At 53.3% G+C, this 19765-nt stretch overlaps 1 protein-coding gene across 6 annotated transcripts in view; it reads left to right on the forward strand.

The window, feature by feature from the left end:
• The window catches only part of ELMO1 (engulfment and cell motility 1), a 472430-nt gene that overhangs the window by 240596 nt on the left and 212069 nt on the right, over window positions 1-19765 (forward strand). For all 6 annotated transcript variants that reach the window (XM_045828139.1, XM_045828136.1, XM_045828134.1 and 3 more), the window contains one exon: window positions 1801-1905. In XM_045828139.1, coding sequence (XP_045684095.1) covers window positions 1801-1905 — 105 coding nt within the window. The remainder of the gene's footprint in view (window positions 1-1800; window positions 1906-19765) is intronic.

The following is a 19765-nucleotide window of genomic DNA, read 5'->3' on the forward strand; positions in this document are numbered from 1 at the left end:
GGCCACGCAGGGTCTGAACGCTGGCAGCGCTAACGCAGATGCTGGCAGCACGGAACAGGCTGGGGATGGGGTCTCGCTGGAGCTGCGGTTCCCTCGGCCATGCATCGGGGGCCGCAGCGCCCGCTGCCTGTTGACTGGATGAGACGGTAACGTGAACAGCATGGATGCACTCAGCAAGCATTAGCCTTTTAACATGTTAGCTTCTATTCATGAAAACCGAATGGATCAAAGTCAAAATAATACATTTAAAACATGTATAATGAAATGACAGCAAACTCACAATTATTAACAACCACACCTAAAGCAAAACCAAAGGAAACTAAGCAAACAACTAGAACAGGAACAGAACCACAGAAATGGAGATCACATGGAGGGTTAGCAACAGGGGAGTGGGAGGAGGAGAGAGGGGGAAAAGGTATGGAGAATAAGTAGCATAGATGGTAGGTAGAAAATAGACAGGAGGAGGGCAAGAGTAGTATGGGACATGTAGAAGCTAAAGAACTTATGACACATGGACATGAACTAAAGGGGGGGAATGTGGGTGGGAGGGGGTGTGCAGGGTGGAGGGGAATGAAGGGGGAAATGGGACAAATGGAATAGCATAATCAATAAAATATTTTTTAAAAGAAAAGAAAAGAAAAAAATAATACATTTAGGTGTCATGGGAGAAGTTCCACTATTTTCCTCTAAAGAACTAACATTAGAAAAAAATTAATTAGCCAAAATTTCCCTGGCAAATCAGAGAGCCAAACTGCTTATTCAGAAGTGTTTAGGCACAAAACAAAAATACGTCGTTTCATACAAATTACCTATATTATGAGGTAAAAGCAGTTAACATTTATTTTTCTGCTCTTTAACAAAGTAATGAGTTCTCTTAAACCATCCACCACTCAGATAGGAATTTTCAGAACAGATACGAGTGGTCGTTTTTGACGATTAGCAGGGGAGAGTGGGTGTTCACTCTGGACAAGAGTCTGGTGGTGTCTGCTGGGTGACCTTGATCATGGGGAGAACTCGCTGGGCATGTTTGGAACTGTCCTTCTGCCTTCCTGGTTTCCGCCCCGTGGACGCGGACCCCGGGCCAGAGCGCCCCCCACCCGAGTGCAGCCAGGTGTCAGGACCGTGTGGGCGTGGGCTGACTGTCAGCTGCCTGTGCCCAGAGCCCGCAGGCGGTGTCACTCCGGACGGCTCACAGGTCCCGGGCACCGGGCTTTACCCTCCCTCGGGGGCATGAGGACGTTAAGGCCCAGAAGGGTCGAAGGCAGAGATGTGGCCTCACCCCTGGCCGGTCTCTCTCCCCGGATGCTGTTGGTTCCACTGCAGCGGTTTGAGAGAGGGGGAGGGAGGGACAAAGAGAGGGAAAGAGACATCAGTGTGTGGTCGCCTCTCGTGCGCCCCCTTCTGAGGACCTGGCCTGCCACCCAGGCATGTGCTCTGAGGATGCAACCGGCGACCCTTTGGTTCACAGGCCGGCACTCAGCCCACTGAGCCACACCGGCCAGGGCTGCATTATGTTCTTTTTCCCTGCAGCGTTGCCTCTAAGAATAACCCTATCCTTTGACCTTCAGATGACTTTCCTAACCCCAGGCATGAAAGCTGCTCTTGCAGCACCTGGAGAAAGAAGCCCCCACCCCGACCACCACCCCAACACGTTTCCATGGAGATAAAACGTGTCCTTCCTACTTGGTTACTTGGCGTTTGCCTTGTGGCACTTGGGTCTGGAGGAGGGGGCCAGACCTCTGGTGCCCCGTGATGTCGGCTGAGGAATGAGGCTGACCGGACATTTTGTTCTCGTCACAGAACCACGTGAACCCGGCCATGGACTTCACCCAGACCCCGCCCGGCATGCTAGCCCTGGACAACATGCTGTACTTCGCCAAGCAACACCAGGACGCCTACATCCGGGTAAGCCCGCGGCCCCTCCGCGGCCCCTCCCAGCTGGCGCGGGTTTCCTGCGGAGCTTGAGTTCCAGACCTACCCCCTGTGGGGGGTTTCCCATGAGGCGGGTGGCCCGGGTTTTTGGCCTCCATTACTCAGGTCAAACTTGAAGTGAAATCGATCAGGGGCGATGAAGTAAAGACATTTAACCTCTACGTCCTTTCCATACGATGACATTTAAAAATACAGTAACCCTGGAAAACTGTTTTATGTGGTTCAGTGTTTAACTTAGACAAAAGCTCTTAGACATAAATAACAAGGAAGATCAATGAACTATCTACCAAAAAGCTGCCCGATACCAACTTCAGTGGAAACCCTGGAACTATTCCACATCTTGAAAGAGGCTCAGGGTTCTCTCTCGTCCTGCTTCTGTTCAGTGCAGTGCTGGGGACCCAGCGGGCTAAACAGAGGAGTGGGGGTGGTGGGGAGGGAAGAGAAACTCTAGCTACCCACCGAGGTGGACCCCTTTGTGGGCGTGGCAGAGGGAGAGTAGAGGATGCCGCCCGCTGATTGGACAGTGCAGGTATGGGCGGGACCAAGGGAGGATGGAGGGGGCCTCAGGGATGGTGACAGACAGGGCCTGTTCTTCGGGGCTGCTCCCCGGGGGTTCCTGGATTTGTGCTGACACCCGATGCCTGTCCTCAGGGTGGGGTAGAACTAATCGGAGGTTGACAAGGAGTAGGATATGAATAAAGGGGACAAGAGAGCTGGTGACTGGGTAAAAGGTCGGCTGGACCACAACCTAGAAAGTGATAAACCAAGTGTCTAACTCAGGAAGAGTAGGGCTGAAGTTAGAAAAAGGGAAGAGGCTGTTAGTCTCGTGTATCCTCTTCATCCCTCAAGGCGGCGGGCACCGGTTTTCTGGAGCCTGGGGTCTGCGGCCCAGCCCGTGGTGGTCTGGCAGGTCTAGCACTGTGAGTGTGGGCTGTTCCTTTCGGTCTGGGCCAAAATTTCTTGTCTGAACAAGGGAGCAGTATTCTTCTGGGGGAATTTGGAAATGTGCGGGTGAGTTCCTTCGGTTATCGCCATGCTCTGTGGGTGCTACTGGCTCAAACCTGTCATTCAGGGCCAATCTCCACGGTGAGAAATCATCGTACCCAGCAGTGGCCCCTTGAAAAAGTCACACCAGGCCTCAGAGTTCCCTGCAGGCATTAAATCCTGATTTGATGAGTTTTTCTATACATGTACTTTGATCAGCTTTGACTTCTACTGAAGTATTATCTGTAATTTGATTATATGAAGGACTGTATGCATTTCTGTGAAACGTGCGATCAGGTGCTTGGCCAGAAACACAATCTTCCATAAGAAAATTCTTTCCTTTTCTTCCTGTTTTATTGAGAAATAATTGACGTATATCACCACTCTGAGTTTACCACATGTAGCGTGATGGTTTGATTTACATACCTGGTAAAGAAAATTGTGTTTCTTTAAATAAAAGTTGTATTTGGCTTGTAACACGTACATATTAATTGCACAGATTGTTTTCCTAGGGATGTAATCTGCTCTCACAGAAGTCAGTTAGTCTGTTTGAGACGCCGTGCAGCACAGCCTAGAAAATTGCGTGTGAACAGAAGCCGTGTAGAAATTGAATTTAGAATTAATGATTAATGTTTGTGGGTGAATGTTTCTAAAATTAGAGCTCATTGATGCTGAATATATTGCTAATTGCATAAGAAGAATATGTCTTATGAAAAGTAATTTTATGTTTTCAGCCCATTTTCTTCCGTGTGTTCTCTAAACTGTACAAGGGAAAGGACTTACTGGAGACCTGGTAGAACTTTGTGTCCAGGAGGGACTTAAAGGAAGAAGCCTGTTTTTGTGCCCTGACCGGGCGGCTCAGTTGGTTGGAGTGTCGTCCCGTGGACCAAAAGTTTGCAGGCTCAGTCCCCAGTCAGGGCACATACCTACGTTGTGGGCTCAGTTCCTGGTCGGGGTGTGTATAGGAGGCAACTGAGTGATGTTTCTCTCTCTTTCTCTCCCTTCATCGCTCTCTAAAATCAATGCTTGGGTGAGGAATTGTTTTTAAAAAAATCCCATTTGTTTAAAGTACGGCCCTGTCTGTCCGCATGCCCTGTTATGTAGGGGGCAGACATTCCTGTAACTGACATGCCCATCATTTTCTCGGAAGTGCCCTGTCTGCCTCCCGTCTGACTGGGGTCTGAGTGTGTGGGGAGCTAAGGCTGTGCACGTGGACGAGGTCCTGGGAGCGCACGGGAGGTCTGAGGCGTCCTGCAGGAAGGGTCTGTGGTGACGGTGACAGCCAGGTACGGCCGTGCCTGTGCGGCTGTGACGCAGACACGGAAAACAGGCCCCTCGGACAGCTAATTAAACGGTGATCTATGAGCTGAGCCGTCTCTTCTGCAGCGTAAAAACAAGTTCTTTTTGCCAAGTTTACATCTTTATAAAATTTGCCCTTTTTTTTCCCCACCAGGTAAATTTCCTGTCTCAGTGCCGTGATTTATTCATTACTTTTCCCTGTCGATCAGGAAGCGCTTGCTCTGTGCCTGGTTATAGGCCTGCCATCCCCTTTGCCAGGCAGACCTGCAGTGAGATTATGAAAGAAATTGTTACACACACTCGCACACACACACACACACACCAGCGTGCCCTCTTTGAGCTGGGCACCCTACCCCCCACCCCCCATCACATTGGCTCGGACACTGTGCCTTTGAGGTGTCCCAAGCTGTCTCGCGCCTCCTGCCCTGACTCGCCTGCCGCTCACGTCGCCGCGCCCTGCACCGCGGCTGCGCCCGTCACTGCCCGCAGTGGTGCAGGGCGGTCTTCTCTGCCCTCATCCCCGTCGCCCTCCCGTCCACACTGCACACGGGTTGCCGCTCAGCGTTCTCTCCCGCTGCCTGTCTTCCTCTCCCCTTGGCTGTCTCTCCTGGTCACTCCGGTGGGTCTCGCTCCCTCTGCCTGGCCATCAGAAGAACATGATCCCCAGGACTCTGCCTGTGGGCCTTTTTTTCCAATCACTCAGGCTGCACAGGTTTACGGAGTAACCACCCAATGTCCATCAGTGAGCTAGGGGATGGGGACTCCCCAAGGACCAAGTCACTCGTGAGTCCGGTCAGTGAGGAGCTCACTGTTTAGAAAAGGGAAGGAGGGTGTGCTGTGGGGGAAGAAGAAATAAGTATCAGGCACTTTCTGAGTCACTGGGCATGCATGTTGATTGGGGAGGTGGGGAGATTGGGGACCCAGAGGACAGCCATCATCCACACAGGTAGGGAGGTCAAATCGGGAAAGCTTCCTGGAGGAAGTGGTACCTACTCTAAGGTCTGTTGGATGGTTCTAGTTGATTGGGTGAAGGGAAGGGGGTGGGAGAGTACTCCGCGCAGAGGGGAACAGTGAGCAAAGGCGGAACGGCAGGTGCTTTGTTCAGGGAACCAAAAATAGTACCGCGATACGTCTGCAGCGGGGAGGGCCGACCGTGGCCGGGGCCAGAGGGGCAAAAGTAGGCTCATTCATTAGGAATCTTCTAGCTCTCTATAGGGTGGTGTTTGGGCTTTAACCTACAAGCAGGGAAGAATTTCTGAAGTGTTTAAAATAAAGACGATGAGAGTTAATTTTAGAAAAACCACTCTCCTGCCAGAAAACAAATGTGAGAAATCGCGACGAGCAGGGAAAATAAAATTTGGGGAATTATGCAGAAATGATGGTAACCTGAACTAGGGTGGCGGCAGCGGCCCTGCGGAGCAGCCGCTTGAATGAGTCATTTCCGAGCGAAAGTGAACTGCAGGGTCCCGGAGGAGGGAAGAGGGAGATGACTGGCCTGAGCGGACGGATGGACGGCGGCGTCCTCAGTGAAAACGTGCGGGGCTGGGCAGGGGTCTTCGTTTGGAGCTGCCAGACCCTTGCATGCACGTGGGACACCTGTGTGGGGGACCCGTCTGGTAGGCAGTGAGGGAAGGGCAGCGGGGACCACATCCACGGAGACGCTTACATTCTGTGTGCTCTCAGTCCCCGCCCCTTCTAACCCCCTGTCTGTGGCTGCGGCTGGGGTGACCTTTCTGAACCGAGTTCAGCAGGCTTCTGGGGTCACCAGACTGCTTCCGGGGCCACCTCCAGCCCATACGTCCACCTCTTGGGGAACCTGCCACAGGGTGGATTTTCATAATTTCCTGTTCGTTAAGTGAGTCAAGAGTTTTTTTAGTTTCTTTCTAAACGGTCTCTTGCCAATAATCAATTTATGTTTTATCATCCGAGAAGCATGGCCTTTGTGCTTTTAGCAGTTGCTATCTGGAGGCAGGTTTTTGAACATGGATTTATTGACCGGCAGCCTGGTTTTGTATGCGGGTCTTTGAATAAACTCGGCAGCTGTGTCCTAATGGGAGCAGAGGATGTAATTGAGTCACCCCTGCCCCCGCCCGTTCCCCCACCCCGGGGCGGGCACAGAACGCGAGGGTGGGTTGTGAGTCCCAACAGGCCCTGTGCCCGCACTCAAATCGGGAGTCCTGGCGTGAGTTCAGACTTCTGGGCCTTCCCGACTGGGGCGTGCGTGCTTCCACTCTTCCTGCGGACACTTCTCCCAGCTGCCCCAGCAGGGCCCGTCTGCGAGAGGTGCAGGACTGTCACTCGTCCACAGGCAGGACGGTGACACACGGTGAGTGTGGCGTGCCTTTGTTCGCTGCCTTCTTCCTCTCTTTTTTTGTTCTTTCTGCACTGATAAGCTCAGTGCCTCTACTGGAAGTAAAGCGTTTGGACTTACGCATTCTTGGTGTGTTTAACTATTCACGGAGACCTGCGGAGAAACCCAAACGACCTGGTTTTCGCTGGGTGCAGCACTCCTGCTGGCTGTTGTGGGAGCTGGGTTTCGGCCACCAAGTAGGAAGGAGTGACCAGAGCCCCTGAGGCTCCTGCATACACGAGGGCCAGCTCTGAGGGGGAGGCGGAGCCCTAGAAAATACTCAAGGGAGATGCTGCAACGAGCGGAGTGGTTTCAGGATGAAGGGAATTCTTCATCAGAATGCTCTCCAGCCCTCGTTTGATCAGAGAAGATGAGTCCTTAGTGTGGGCTGGGTAACATACAAGAAACGCTCTGTAAATGGGCTCCTTTTTTTTTCAGGAAAAGCCTATGATAGAAGCGTTGTTAGCACATCGTGCAGATGTGGGATCTGGGGCTCGAAGAGGAGCAGAGGGTCTTGCCAGGTCAGACAGCCAGGTGATAGGTGGGATTTGGGCCAGCGTCTTTGGCCTTCCAATCTCGGGCTCTTTCCAGCTCGAAGCCTTCTGTCCCTGGGCTTGGAGTGTGATGGCCACCACAGGCCCGTCCTTGGCATGGAGGGAAAGGGGACCGACTCAGTGAGGAGTAGGTAGAAAACTTGGGAAGTCGATGGGTCCATCAAGCAGGCATCTGTGTTCAGTTGTGATCTTCCTAAATCCGGCATGATCAGAAGTCATTCTTAAAAGTAGGAGAGGCAGCACCCGCCACCCCCCCCCATTCCTTTCTTTTACAAACTCGATGTGTAATATCACATGGTCTTTATTAGACTGTACGTGCTTTGAAAAGCAAGGCTGTCTTTTTCCTGTGTATCACCATATTACCAAATGTTTGATTGACACTGAAATGATTTAGGTTGTGTAAAGGAATAAGTGAGCCTGTCGAATGTGTCTCTGCAAGACTTTCTAGATTTCAGACTAGTGACCCGAGGAGGAACATGCAGAAGCATTTCAGAAGGTCGAGGGAGCTCAGAACCTGCTGTCAGCCGCCCAGCGCCCTCCTGGCATTGCCGCCGGACAGCAGCATGCCGTGCGTAACCCCGTACCACAGACTGTCAGATAAGCTACTTCACTGTGCAACAATAACAGCCAAAGGCATGCAAATGAGACATTGCTGTTATTGTTTCTATCTTTTTTTTTCCCTGAGGAAAATCAGATGCCCATAGAAAACAAAAATGGCTCATCTTCTTAGATGCTGAAAAGCTTCTAGCCAAAGGAAGAGAGGTCCCTTTCACGCGTGTGCATTTCCTGACTCATTCAGGAAATATCCTCGTGCACCTGCCATCTGCCAGGTGGTGACGCATGGTGGACGCGGCGGCCAACCAGGAGGGCCGGGTCGGGTTCCTAGATCCCAGACATCAGAACCGCGAGCAAAGGAGGAGAGTAGGATGTTTCGTTTCGCCTAGTTTTGTCTCATCTTGTTTTCATTTTCTTTTTTCCGTTCTTTGGGATCTTGGTAACTTCTGGATTTTTAGATACGACCTACCCTGCACTCATCTACCGAGTCATAAAGACTTTGCTTCTTTGCAGCTGTCCACAATAGACTGAGTGGACGCACAGTGTGCTGTTCTGGGAGTTACCCATGTTCAGCGGGCTCCGAATCACTCAGGACTTGCTTCCTCTCCCAGCGGCCTGATTTGAAACAGTTCTCAGAGCAATGGCCCGGCGTCCCTGGTGTCGGGTCAGCGTGGACTAGACCAGACCTGACACACCTGCTCTTTCTTGGGGTTGATGCTAAGTCACACACAAAATGGGATTTTAATGAGGCTGTTACCCGGCTAAATGCAGAATTTATACAACGCTGAGTCTTCCAGTACAGAATAAAAAGGAAATTCCGGAAAAGACCTTTTCTTTATGTGCCCTGCATTTCTTGCCTCAACATACCTCATCATTCATGATGAACATTCCATCCGGTTGGAATATCTTTGCACGTTGGGTGAGCGGGATAGAAGATCATGCATTTCGGGGGAATAGAAGTTCCTTGACAAGTGAGATTGGCTACAGTGGTTTCGTGCACTTGGGAGCCCGGACACAGGTCTGTTCCTAAACCTCTACCAAAGCAAAACAGAACTTGATAATACACCAATAAAGTAGATTATAGGAAAAATGGACTTTTGTACCTAAGAATTGTTTTTTTCAAGTTCTTTCACTGTAGCCTTTTAATTGAAGGATGAAAAATTGAAAGGATGTATAGACTGTTTCAAAACCTTTCAATAGTGTCTTCCTTCTCATGATGCATACATAGTAAACAATAGTTTTCACAAATAGTTGGGAAGATACTGGTTTAGGTCCTAACTCGCTGGAGGGACACGGGACATGTGGCTCCTTAGGCGGGGTTGAAGGGGACATGCCCAGGGGGGACCCAGGAGGAGAGACGCCCCCATCCTGGGACCTTTACATGCTTTAAAACTTAAAACGTAAGCGCTTAACACGCATTGTCCTTAATCTTCCCTTCAGTGCTTTCAGAGACGGAAGATACGGTGGCCTTTGTGTATTCCCTTCTTCCAGTACATAGATCCTCCTGTCCATTGAGGTCTACCTCGAGTTAAAGCCATTTGGGGGACACTTGTCAACTTTTCTATTATAAACACAATTAACAGCAAGCACAGAGCTTGCTGTGAGGTAACAGCTATGCTAAACACTTACAATAATTTTTTAAAGATTTTATTTATTTATTTTTAGAGAGGGAAGGGAGGGAGATAGAAAGAGAGAAATATCAATGTGCGGTTGCTGGGGGTTATGGCCTGCAACTCAGGCATGTGCCCTGACTGGGAATCGAACCTGCGACACTTTGGTTCGCAGCCCGAGCTCAATCCACTGAGCTATGCCAGCCAGGGCTTCAGTAATTTCTTACAAGCACCCCTGGGAGTTGGCACTTGTTCCCGTTTTGCAGACGAGGAAACTGACACACAAAGAGGCCGGCGCTTTGCCCGGGATCACACCGCTGAGGACGGGCCAGGGCTGGACTCAGAACCAAAGAGTCCGCTTCTGGTAGTCAAGGCCCACGCCTCTTAGGCATTTGTAGGGGGTGCAGCCACCGTTCTAACGAGTCCTGTGAATGTGTTCTGCTCCACTGGCCCAGCATTTTTCATGGGAAGATGACTGGCTTGCCCACAGGCAGGGCGTCCATTCTCTCCCCAAACAGCCAGGTGCCGGAACTCCCTGTGATATTCGGTCTGGCTGCTTCCTGCGTACTAGCTACCGGCCTGGTGCCTGCGGGGCTTGAGTTACCGACCACCGATGAGGTGGGCTTCGGGGACCTTTGAGACATTCTGCATGCACACAGTAGGTGCTCAGTTGTTTACTTGCCTTTTCTTTTTCCCAGTCCGTCAGGCCTTACTTGATTCATGTTCCATCTCCCGGGGGTTTCATATTTATGTGCTGGGTGTTGGCCATCTTTCCATTTTTGGTGTCAGGTCCCAGAGAGCAGGTGCTTTATCTTGCGTTCTGTGTTTATTCTCTCGCTGAGAATAAAGGACTTTAATTTCAGCCTCCCAACAGCAGAGAAAAGGAATGGCACACTTCTCAGATTCTCCTGCGGTAGGCACTCAAGAGGAAAAAAGCCATCAGATCTTGTTAGAAATACACTGGACCGTGTTCTTGGGGACCCCAGCACAGTCGGCCCTCCGCACTGTCTGTCAGACCATGCAAGAACCCCCCCTGCCCCCCCACTGCCTGCGTTTTAAGGAAACAGGCACAGAATATCCCGCACGCACTAAGGCGGGTGCTGATGGAGGCAATGCCGAGTCTTTAAAATAAATTAGGGAACTTCTAACATTTCAAGGAGGGAAATGAGCAGTTTCCCAGGCGACATAATTACAGGACAGTGTGCAACGTGTAATTAAACTTAACTATGAAGCACATGGCTGGAACAAAGCTTGGTGGCCCATCACTTCGTGTTCCCATAGTGCCGGCAGATCCTCCCGCCCCTTGTCCCCGAAATGCCTTCAACAGCAATTGCTCCTAATTTTTTTTAAGTGAAATTATATGTTGCCAGTTAAACACAAGTTTCGTGTAAAGAAGCCTTTTTTTTTTGAGTGACGGCTTCCTTCTAGGTTATCTGGAGCACAGAATCCTTCTAGAATAACAAGGACCCAAGGCACAGCCTTGCTGGGACTTGGAAATGACTCTTTGTCTAATAATTCATTGAAATGCTTTATTTCTTGCTTTTATTTTTATTCCTTCTTGGACCAGGCTTCACGGTTTGGGGGCTTATTTTTCTGCGCAGATTTTTTTTTTCATGTTTTAAAAATAGTGGCATTCATTTGGTTGATTGTGACTACCCAAGCTGTCACTGCCAAATAATCAGGACCTCTTGAGAGCGTGAATGTGTGTGATTGGATTTGCTAACTGCGCCGGAAGGCAGGTTTCGTGACACCCTAGCCAGCGAGCCGAACGGAATGCTGCAGGCCTCGGGCCGAGACCGCTGTGCACTGCGGGCTGTCATCTCCGAAGAAGACCCGTCGTCGGAGGGAGGCGGGCTCCAGGTGCGCTAATGAGCTCTGGCTACAGCCCGCGTGCACTCTGCATCCCCACCACCAAGTTCTTTGGGGGCTGGAGGCAGGCCTGGACACCTAGCACAGGTCTAAACCACGGCAGTTACCCGTGCGTCCTCCTTTCCTACCAGCGTGACCTGGGTTTGAGGGTCAGAATTTTTGTGTTACCGTTTTTGTTTGGATTTTTAAATGTTAAAATTCAGCGAGACAACCCCTGACTGGTGTGGCTCAATGGGTTGGGTGTTGTCCTGCAGATAGAAAGGTCACTGGTTCCATTCCCCATCAGGGCACGTGCCTGGGTTGCTCACCAGGTCCCAGGTTGGGGCCACGTGCAAGAGGCAACCAATGGCCGTTTCCCTCCCACATTGATGCTTCTGCCTTCTCTCTCCATTCCCCTTCTCTAAAAATAAAGAAATAAAATCAAAAAAAAAACCTCAGGGAGGTTTGAAAAGCACAGTGATGGACTGCGTGAGAGAGAGAGAGGGAAAAAAACAAGCTATGTAATGAACAACAGGCAGCTGACCCACTGTGGGCCCAAGCCCAGGGTGAACTGCAAGGTCAGGAACCACAGAGCCCGCACCTGTGGACGGCTCCCTCATGGAGCGTCAGCGAAGCCCGTGGCCAACAGTCGCTGCCCTGGGGGCTCCGTCTTAGACCCAGGGGTAGGACCCCATCCTTTCTCCCACCTGGCTCTCTCTCAGTCCACATGGTCCGCGTGTGTGTCTCTCTGTGCTAGTTCAATACATAACCACTGAGCACGTGTTGCAAGCTGCCTCCTGTCTCCTGTCTTGGAGCAGGCCTCCACTTTCATTAGGCTTTTTTTTTTTTTTACTTCCCCTGTGCAGAGCTCAGTAGCTGCAGTGTGAGGGGTTCGCTGCAGCTTTCTGCTCTGATGGCAGATTGTAATTTTTGTTAAAGATTTTATTTTTATTTACTTTTAGAGAGGGAGGGGAGGGAGATATATATAGAGAGAGAAACATCAATGTGCGGTTGCTGGGGGTCATGGCCTGCAACCCAGGCATGTGCCCTGACTGGGAATCGAACCTGCGACACTTTGGTTCGCAGCCCGCGCTCAGTCCACTGAGCTACGCCAGCCAGGGCAAGCAGATTGTAGTTTTTTGTTAAGGGTTGGATGTGATGTGTCGGTGACAGGAACTGGGGTGAATGGGCCTGTGGTGTGGGCTGTGAGGTTCTGTGTCTGTCCGACCAGGAACGAGCCCGTGTTGACGGTGTGCTGGAGCTGCAGGGCTCAGCGGCGGACATTCCTCCCCGGCCCGTGCTCTCGTCTGCCCTGTGTTGTCTGCGGGTTTCCCTGGAGACTCCTTCTTCTCCGGCAGCGGCTGAGGCTTGAGGTTCGTTCAGCTGAGATCCCGAGTTATTGCCCAGGAGCCCTGCTGATGGGTCCGGAAGGTGTGGGGGGAGGGAGCGCCCGCAGCCCTGTGACCGAGTCTCAGTCTTTCGGCGGGCACGTGCCCTTGGGCTGCAACCTGCACGGGGGCCTTCTCCGTGCCGCCCTTCGCTGTTAGGCGAGAGCGGGCTCACCGTAGCTGGAACCGGGCTTTTCCGTCCCCGCGTCGGTTAAGCTCTGGTGAAATCCAGGCAGCATAAGCTCCGCTAAAACAGGTTCCCTGGCGGGCAGGCCACTAGTACAGAGAGCGGAATGCTCTGGAATTGTTCTAACGTGGTCGCCGTTTCCCTCCGATCAAAGCAAGAGAGGGTTTGTCTCTGATACTCCCCTGGAGAGCAGGCAGGGCTCCTGGAGGTGTTGCTCACGGAAGTCCAGGGCCCTCCTGGGGCTGGGCCCCCAGGCCCTTGCCCCTGAAGCTCCTCCACGTTCAACTGCAGCAGCTAGACAGACAGTTCCCCTCGAAGTGTTTCTGCCCCCAGGAAGCTCTGATGCCCTGGCTCTTCCTGTTGCCCCGGTCCGGAGGGGGACGGTTCACCCCGGTTTTCTGCTAGACCTGGGGAGAGGTGCTGATTTTCGGTTTGGTCAGCCTGTTCCTGGTTGGGCGTTTGGGAATGACAGTTCCCAAGGTTTCTGCGTGTTGGGCCAGAAGCCAGAACTCCCCTCTCCAGCTTTTTAGCAGAAAAAGTAAAAATAACATTTGAACCATAAAGAGGAGCTGGTGGTAGTCGTGCCCCACTGCTGGAGTTTCCTGAGCTTGACTGTTATTTCGTCACAAGTGTCTTTCCAGCAAGAGGTCCCTCTCTCCAGGGGCCGAGGCCAGCCAACCCTCCTCGGAGCCTTGTTGTCTAAGAGTTTCGGGCACTACGTTCGGGTCCATACACCCCCCCTCCCCCGTGACTCTGAAGTCTCTGGCTCTGTGGCTTTTCTGCACCTGGAGCTGAAACAACGCCCCCCACCCCCCCGAGACCTAGGTGTCGTCCCCAGGGGCTAACACTTCAGGGAGAAGTCATACGAGGGCCTGCGTGCAGTCGCATGAGGCCACTCTGTAGCCCCCTGTTCCTCCCCCCCGGGGGTCAACCACGTGACCAGTGACCCGTCAGGGGAAGGACAGTCAGGGGAGGGTCTGAGCCATGTGACCATCGATATGGAAGGTCAGGGGGTCTATAACCCCCATGACCGGAGATATGACAGTTCAGGGGGAGACCCGAACCGCATGGCCAGCAAAATGCTAGGGGAGAAAGGGTCCCCTGGGGGCGAGGCCCCCGTTTTCCCCATTTTGCCCGTTGCTGGGCAGCTGGGGCCTTCTGCCCCGTGACCTTCTGTGCCCGGCCCATGGTCCTCACTCGGCTCATGCCTGCCTAACTGCCCACCACACGGCCATTAAAACAATAAATTCGTTCAACATCAAAAAATAAAATCTCTGGCTCTCAGCAGATGTCTGTTAAATGAGAGCGCCTGAGCTCAGGGGTTCTGGGACCCTGCCTCCTGGCCGCACGGCCAGTGCCCCCGAGGCAGGGAGCCGGGAAACGGGTTTCGGTCTGGGTGTGCGTGGCCTCCCTGCCCTGCACTAGCTCTTGGCCGGAATGCTCTCGCCCCCCTGCTGCAGCTGCCCCTGCGTGGGTCCATCCAGGGTTGGAAACCAAACCATCAGCTCTCTCGGCACGCTCCCCCACCCCCGTGCCTTTGTCCCAGATACGCCGGAGCTCATGCTTGGGTGGATCGCTGCTGACTCTGATTTTTAAATTGCATTCATGTGACCGGGGTCCAGCCTGTGTTAGCGACCTGCCTTCCACATCAGAAGGCATTCTGTGGTGGTGTAACAAAATTTAGGTGGTAGTGTTCCCGATGGTCCTGTCGTATTTGGTAAAAATAGCTTTCCCCTTAGGAGCTGCGCGCAAGCCACCTGGTGCACCTGGGCGTGTTTGACGTTGTCAGGTGATTTTATTTTTACCTTGACCTTAATTTGATCAGCTTTTCCCCTGTACTGGTAAAGCCTGAGATTCTGAAATTTAGTATAAATCATAAATAATAGACAATAGTTTTTTTTTTTACATAAAGCGGCTGAAACACTTTTAGTGAGAAATTTAACAGCCCCAATGACTAACTTCTCCCTGGCTGGTTTATCAAATGCTATTCTGTACAAGGGTCCCTACGCTTGGAGGCTGTTGCAATTCATGACCTTGCTATAGGTTGTTCCTCCCTGTCTACGAACTTGTAGTTCCCAAGGCCAGGAAAGCCAGCACGGCTGACACTTCAGGTCTCGAATGGCGATGCGCCTGAGCCCCGGGAACTTGGGGCACGTCGTCCCCGCTGGCTCGGCCTCTCCTGTCCCCGCCCCTGCCCCGTTGTCCGCCTCGCTCCCGCCCACCCATCCTTCAGGCCGTCCTCCTTCCGGCTCCTTCTTTGTTTTCTTCTTTGTTTCCTTGGTTTTGTTTCCTTGTTACTTCCTTGATAGCACTTACTCAAATTGGAATTAGATGACTATATGTTTTATTATTCGATCGTTGTCTTTTTCAAACGTGACACTTTTGAGCAGGGACCATGCCTTTTTTTTGCCCTTTGTCATCATTCCCTGACGTTGGACCATTGGAAAGTCTCCGTGAGATGAATGATTATTGGATAGGCCGAATCCCTGGTCGGCGTTGCCTCCCTCCTCCGCTCCGGGGTCCTTCACGGCCCTCGGTGATGTGTGGGGCAGAAGGTCAGGGCCGGAGCCCGGCTTGGAAGGGACGCGCCTGCACTGAGCTGGTGGGGCCGTCAGAACGGCCGCACTCTGAGACTGGGGCGCGCCCCGGTACGGAGCCTTCCTCCACGTCTCAGTTACCACGAGAACCCGTGTGTGCTGCTGCGTGAGCAGGCGTGAGTTCTGCGTCAGAAAAGGACCTCGAAGCCCAACGTTGAGGCCGTTATTCCCGCAGAGCGGCCGCTTCTGCTGGCCGCCTGGTGGCTTGGGGCTCCGCCCAGCATGGGGAGGGAGCAAACGAAGAGGGAGCTGCACTGAGTGACGGGTGTGTGCCAGGTGCTGTGAGGGACACACACTTACTTCGCGGAAGGGAGTCTCACTACAGCGCTGTAGGGTGGGCACCGTCATCGGGCCCATTGTGCAGATGCGGACGCCGAGGCTCAGGGATGTGAAGTGAGTCGTCCGGGGCTATCATAGACAGTAAAAGGCTAACTGGGAATCTGGACAGAGGCCATGTCCTCCTCCCATCCGAAGAGAATAGCAAGGACACAGATGGTCCTTTCCCACCCTAGGCCCGTACTGGGCCTCTGAAATGATCTTTTTTTAAAAAAATTAAGGCTGTATTTTATAGGAGAACTTAAAGGTCACAGCACAGTCGGGGGGAGAAGGCACAGAGACCTCCTGTGTGTCTCCTGCCTCTGCACACGCACGGCCTCCCCCACCGTCACCCTTCCCCACCAGAGGGGTGCCTGTGTTACGCCCGGCGAGCCCACCCTGACACGTCGTCGTCGCCCCAGGTCTGTAGTGCGCACGAGGGTTCCCTCTGGGAGTTGTATGCTCCACGGGTTTGGACGAATAGATGGTGACACGTGGCACCGTTATAATGTCATACCGAGTATCTTCACGGCCCTTAAAAATTCTCCGTGCTCTGCTATTCATCCCTCAGCCCCCGAAAAATTCCTGGCAACCACTGATACATACATTTATTTTAAGTGACAAAACTATCCAGATCTTCTGGCTTCACATGTGCATTTCTGGAATACATTTAAAGGAAATCACCTTGTGCAAGCGCAGACACATCACTGAGCGAGGACGTTTATCGTGAGCCCCCATCTAACATGCCAAGAGGGTGTCTGGGTAATGGGAGGGGTCTGGACGCCACCCGTGAGTTGGGGAGTGGGGGGCAGGCCTCGGCAGTCTCCGTGCAAACGCAGATGCAGCGTGGAGCCGGGCCTCTGTGCTTAGCAGCCTTACACTCATTAGGAATTGAGCCCTTTCGTTGAAGAAAGGGTCCTGAAATGAAGAAAAGGGTAGAGTGTTTGTGGAATGTACCACCTGTGAGATAATCGCTGCCCCCAATGTTTAAGCGCTGGCGCTCCTTACCATGGTGGCTGAGCAGGGGCCTGCGTGGTCCACGGGTACCTCCTGTGGCGTTAGGGGGGCTCGTGCATTGCGGGCGGCAGTTGGGGCGGGCAGGGCTGCTTCCTGGGGACACCACAGCGGCCCCCGCTTGCCGGCCGTGCTCTCCTCCCCTCTGCATCCGCATCTTCAGAGAGTTTTGTCAGTGGTAGAGTAATTACGACACATGCCCTCATTCATCTCGCTTTCAAGGAACCCTTCTGAGTCTCTACCCTCCCGTTTTTGCTGGTTCTGAAAGCATCGCAGAGTTAACAGACAGGCCTGTCCTCAGACAAGGAATGGGGGGCTCACCAGCGGGGCCTGCTTCCAGCTGAGCAGGGGCCACGGACTCATGCGCCGTCCCCAACGTGCACCGGGGGAGTTCAGGGGCACCGTCAGCTGGGAAACAGGAGTTTCCCTCCTAGCCTGGCAGCACGGGGTGCCAGCCCTCGGCCCCCACTGCACGTCACCCCTTCCACGTCCCCTGCCACCCACACCCGGATCCAGGGGGGCCTCGTTCCTGGTTCCTGGGGGGTGAGGAGCGGAACCAGCGTGCCATGTGGGGGTGTGGAAGGGACGTCCCTGTGCGGTGGGAGCCGGCTCCCTGTCGTCACGTTCTCCTGCTGGTTCGCACTCACTGTATTACAGGGAGCGTTGAGAGCGAGCCCTTGCCAAGTGATTTCCGTGAACCTGCAACTGAGGACGTCTCCACACGCCCCAACCCTCTGTACGTGATTGTCCTCACGGTGCACAAGGCAGGTGACACACGGTTTCCCTGGACAGACCTCTGACCCGGCGGCTCCAGCCCGGGGAGAACTGGCCCCTCTGTCTGCCCTGCGTCCTGGCCCTGCCCCCCCGGGGGCATGTCAGGCACGAGCAGGGGGCTCAGTTTCTACCCGAGTCTCCCGCACAGCTTGGATCCTGTGGGCGGCCACGTACTCCAGCTGCCGAGCAGCGTCTGGGTCCCAGGCGAAGGAAAGGATGACGTTGGAGGTTGCTGGGGGAATCACAGAAGCCATTGCTTCTGGTAAAATCCACGGGGGAACAGAATGGAGAGTGGGCTGACGGGCTGAGCAGGTGACAGTAACTCAGTTAAGAGCCTTGAGAGTGTGCAGAATAGTAAAGGGTGGGAGTTCTCTTGCTGACATCGGGCAAATTGGTGCTCCCGTAACGGGCAGAGATGCCCCCTGGACCCTTGGGCACTGCCGGCCGAGTGGAGGCCGGGCCTGCAGCCTGCACTGTCCACTCGCTTGTCAGTAACGGTTTCATTCGTGAGTGACGGCTGCGTGACTCGGCTGCAGGGGGGCAGGTGGCTGACGTGTGTGTCCGACTCCAGGGGCTTGACCCCACCACGCGGAGTGAGACGCATGCGCTTCGCCCCAGTTTGGGGCAGAAAGTGACAGATGCGGAAGGCAAGGTACAGATAAGGCTGTGGAGTTCTAGAGGCAGGAATTGCGTGTGGTTTACCGGAGAAGGTGACATCAGGGTGGGTCAGAAGGAGAAGGGAGATGCAGATAGGTGCGGGAGGGACCGTGGGGGTGGAGGGGCGTCAGGGGAGGTGATTTCCATGGAAGAGCACCCACACCTGGACAGACTCTGTGAGAGGGCTCGTCCCACGGAGGAGAGAGCTCCTTGCCAGCAGATGCGGCCACGATTTGGGGTGGTCGTATAGGATGTGATGCAATGAGGAGAAATGCATTTAAGAGGCTAGGTTTATAGATGAAAAATTTCCTTCCCACGTGCCATTAAGTTCAAGTAAATCAACATATGGCTTAATTTCTTAATTGGATTTCAGTAAGTAATTGCCCCATTTGAGCTATTTTAATACGTGTATCAGAGATTGTGTAATCGGGAGATGTTTCTGAGAATGTTGGTTTATGATTGTCCAGGAGCTGGTGATGGCAAACAGTTCTTTCTCCTCACCTTTGCCTCCCCTCAACCCCACAGCCCCAAACCAGAGTGAATTTGTGAATCTGCGAGCTGCGTGCACAAACGGGGAGTGATGCGACTTACAGGAATTCGTTCTGTCACTCGCTCCCTGTACACCGTGTTTGGTTAGCAAAGCAAGTTACATACCCGAATACATTTCAGACAATGTACGCGTGGAGTGTAACTTGGCTTTAAGACGGCAATAACTGCTAAGACAGCGGCGACAATTTCCCCGTGAGAAATCAGCCTTGAGAAATGTCAAGCCCGATGTTTCGTCCGGCCATGACTGTCAGGCGTGGGCACCGTCCCGGCGTCTCTGCGTCCCGCCGGAGGAGACAGGAGGCATTTGTATTCAGTGGCGCGGCGTCGCCGGGGGAGTCAGACCTGCCCCGGGGTCGGGTGATTTATGGCTATTGTGGCCTGAGGCGCTGAGGGGCTTCTCCGACTTCATTCGGGATCTTGCAATCCATCTTTATTACCTTCCGAGGCTCACCTCTGGTTTGCAATGCTAAACAGACAGACACCTTCCTCCAGAGCCTGGCGTCCGCGCCCCCTGCAAGGCTCGCCCTGCGGGGGAAGCTCCCCCTGCCTGCCCATCGCGTCTCACGTGCGTGTGCGTCACAGAGAAGACACGTCCTTGTAGAGAAGGCAGATGATACAGAAGTGTGTAAGGGAGGTCCGTAGCGAGTGCACGTCTGCCGCCTCACAAGTCCCGCCCCCTCGTGTCTTCCCGATAGATTGCAAGCCCCCAGAGGTGGTATTTGGTTCACATATATGTTTTTAGCATCTAGCGAGTTACTTAGCAAGAGCACATGTTGAAAGGAACACGTGTCATGGCTGAATCAGCGGGTACAGGAGAGAGCAGGGCTAGAATCTCAGCAGCAGATTGGGGGGAGCAGTTTCTTCCATTTCAAACTGTCGCCCTTGCAACGGCAGAAGCAGCAGCATTCCCTGGACCACCCCGGCTGCTGGGGCGGAATCTGCACTTTCACGGGGTCTTTGGGGGGCTGGGGGGCTTTCCGTCTGCGAAGGCCACACCTAGCACGTGCCTGCAACCTGAGGAGCTTGCATGACCAGCTGCAGGGGGGTGCTGGACGCCGCCCCGGAGCCCTCGGCATCGGTGGGCACCCGTGGAAGGGCTCTGGGTGGCCTTCAGGCTTCGGTCCCCTCTCAGAGTCGGTGTGGCTGTCCTTG

Source organism: Phyllostomus hastatus, unplaced genomic scaffold (assembly GCF_019186645.2).
Source record: "Phyllostomus hastatus isolate PE091 unplaced genomic scaffold, TTU_PhHast_1.1 phas_scaffold_78, whole genome shotgun sequence".
Taxonomy (NCBI): domain Eukaryota; kingdom Metazoa; phylum Chordata; class Mammalia; order Chiroptera; family Phyllostomidae; genus Phyllostomus; species Phyllostomus hastatus.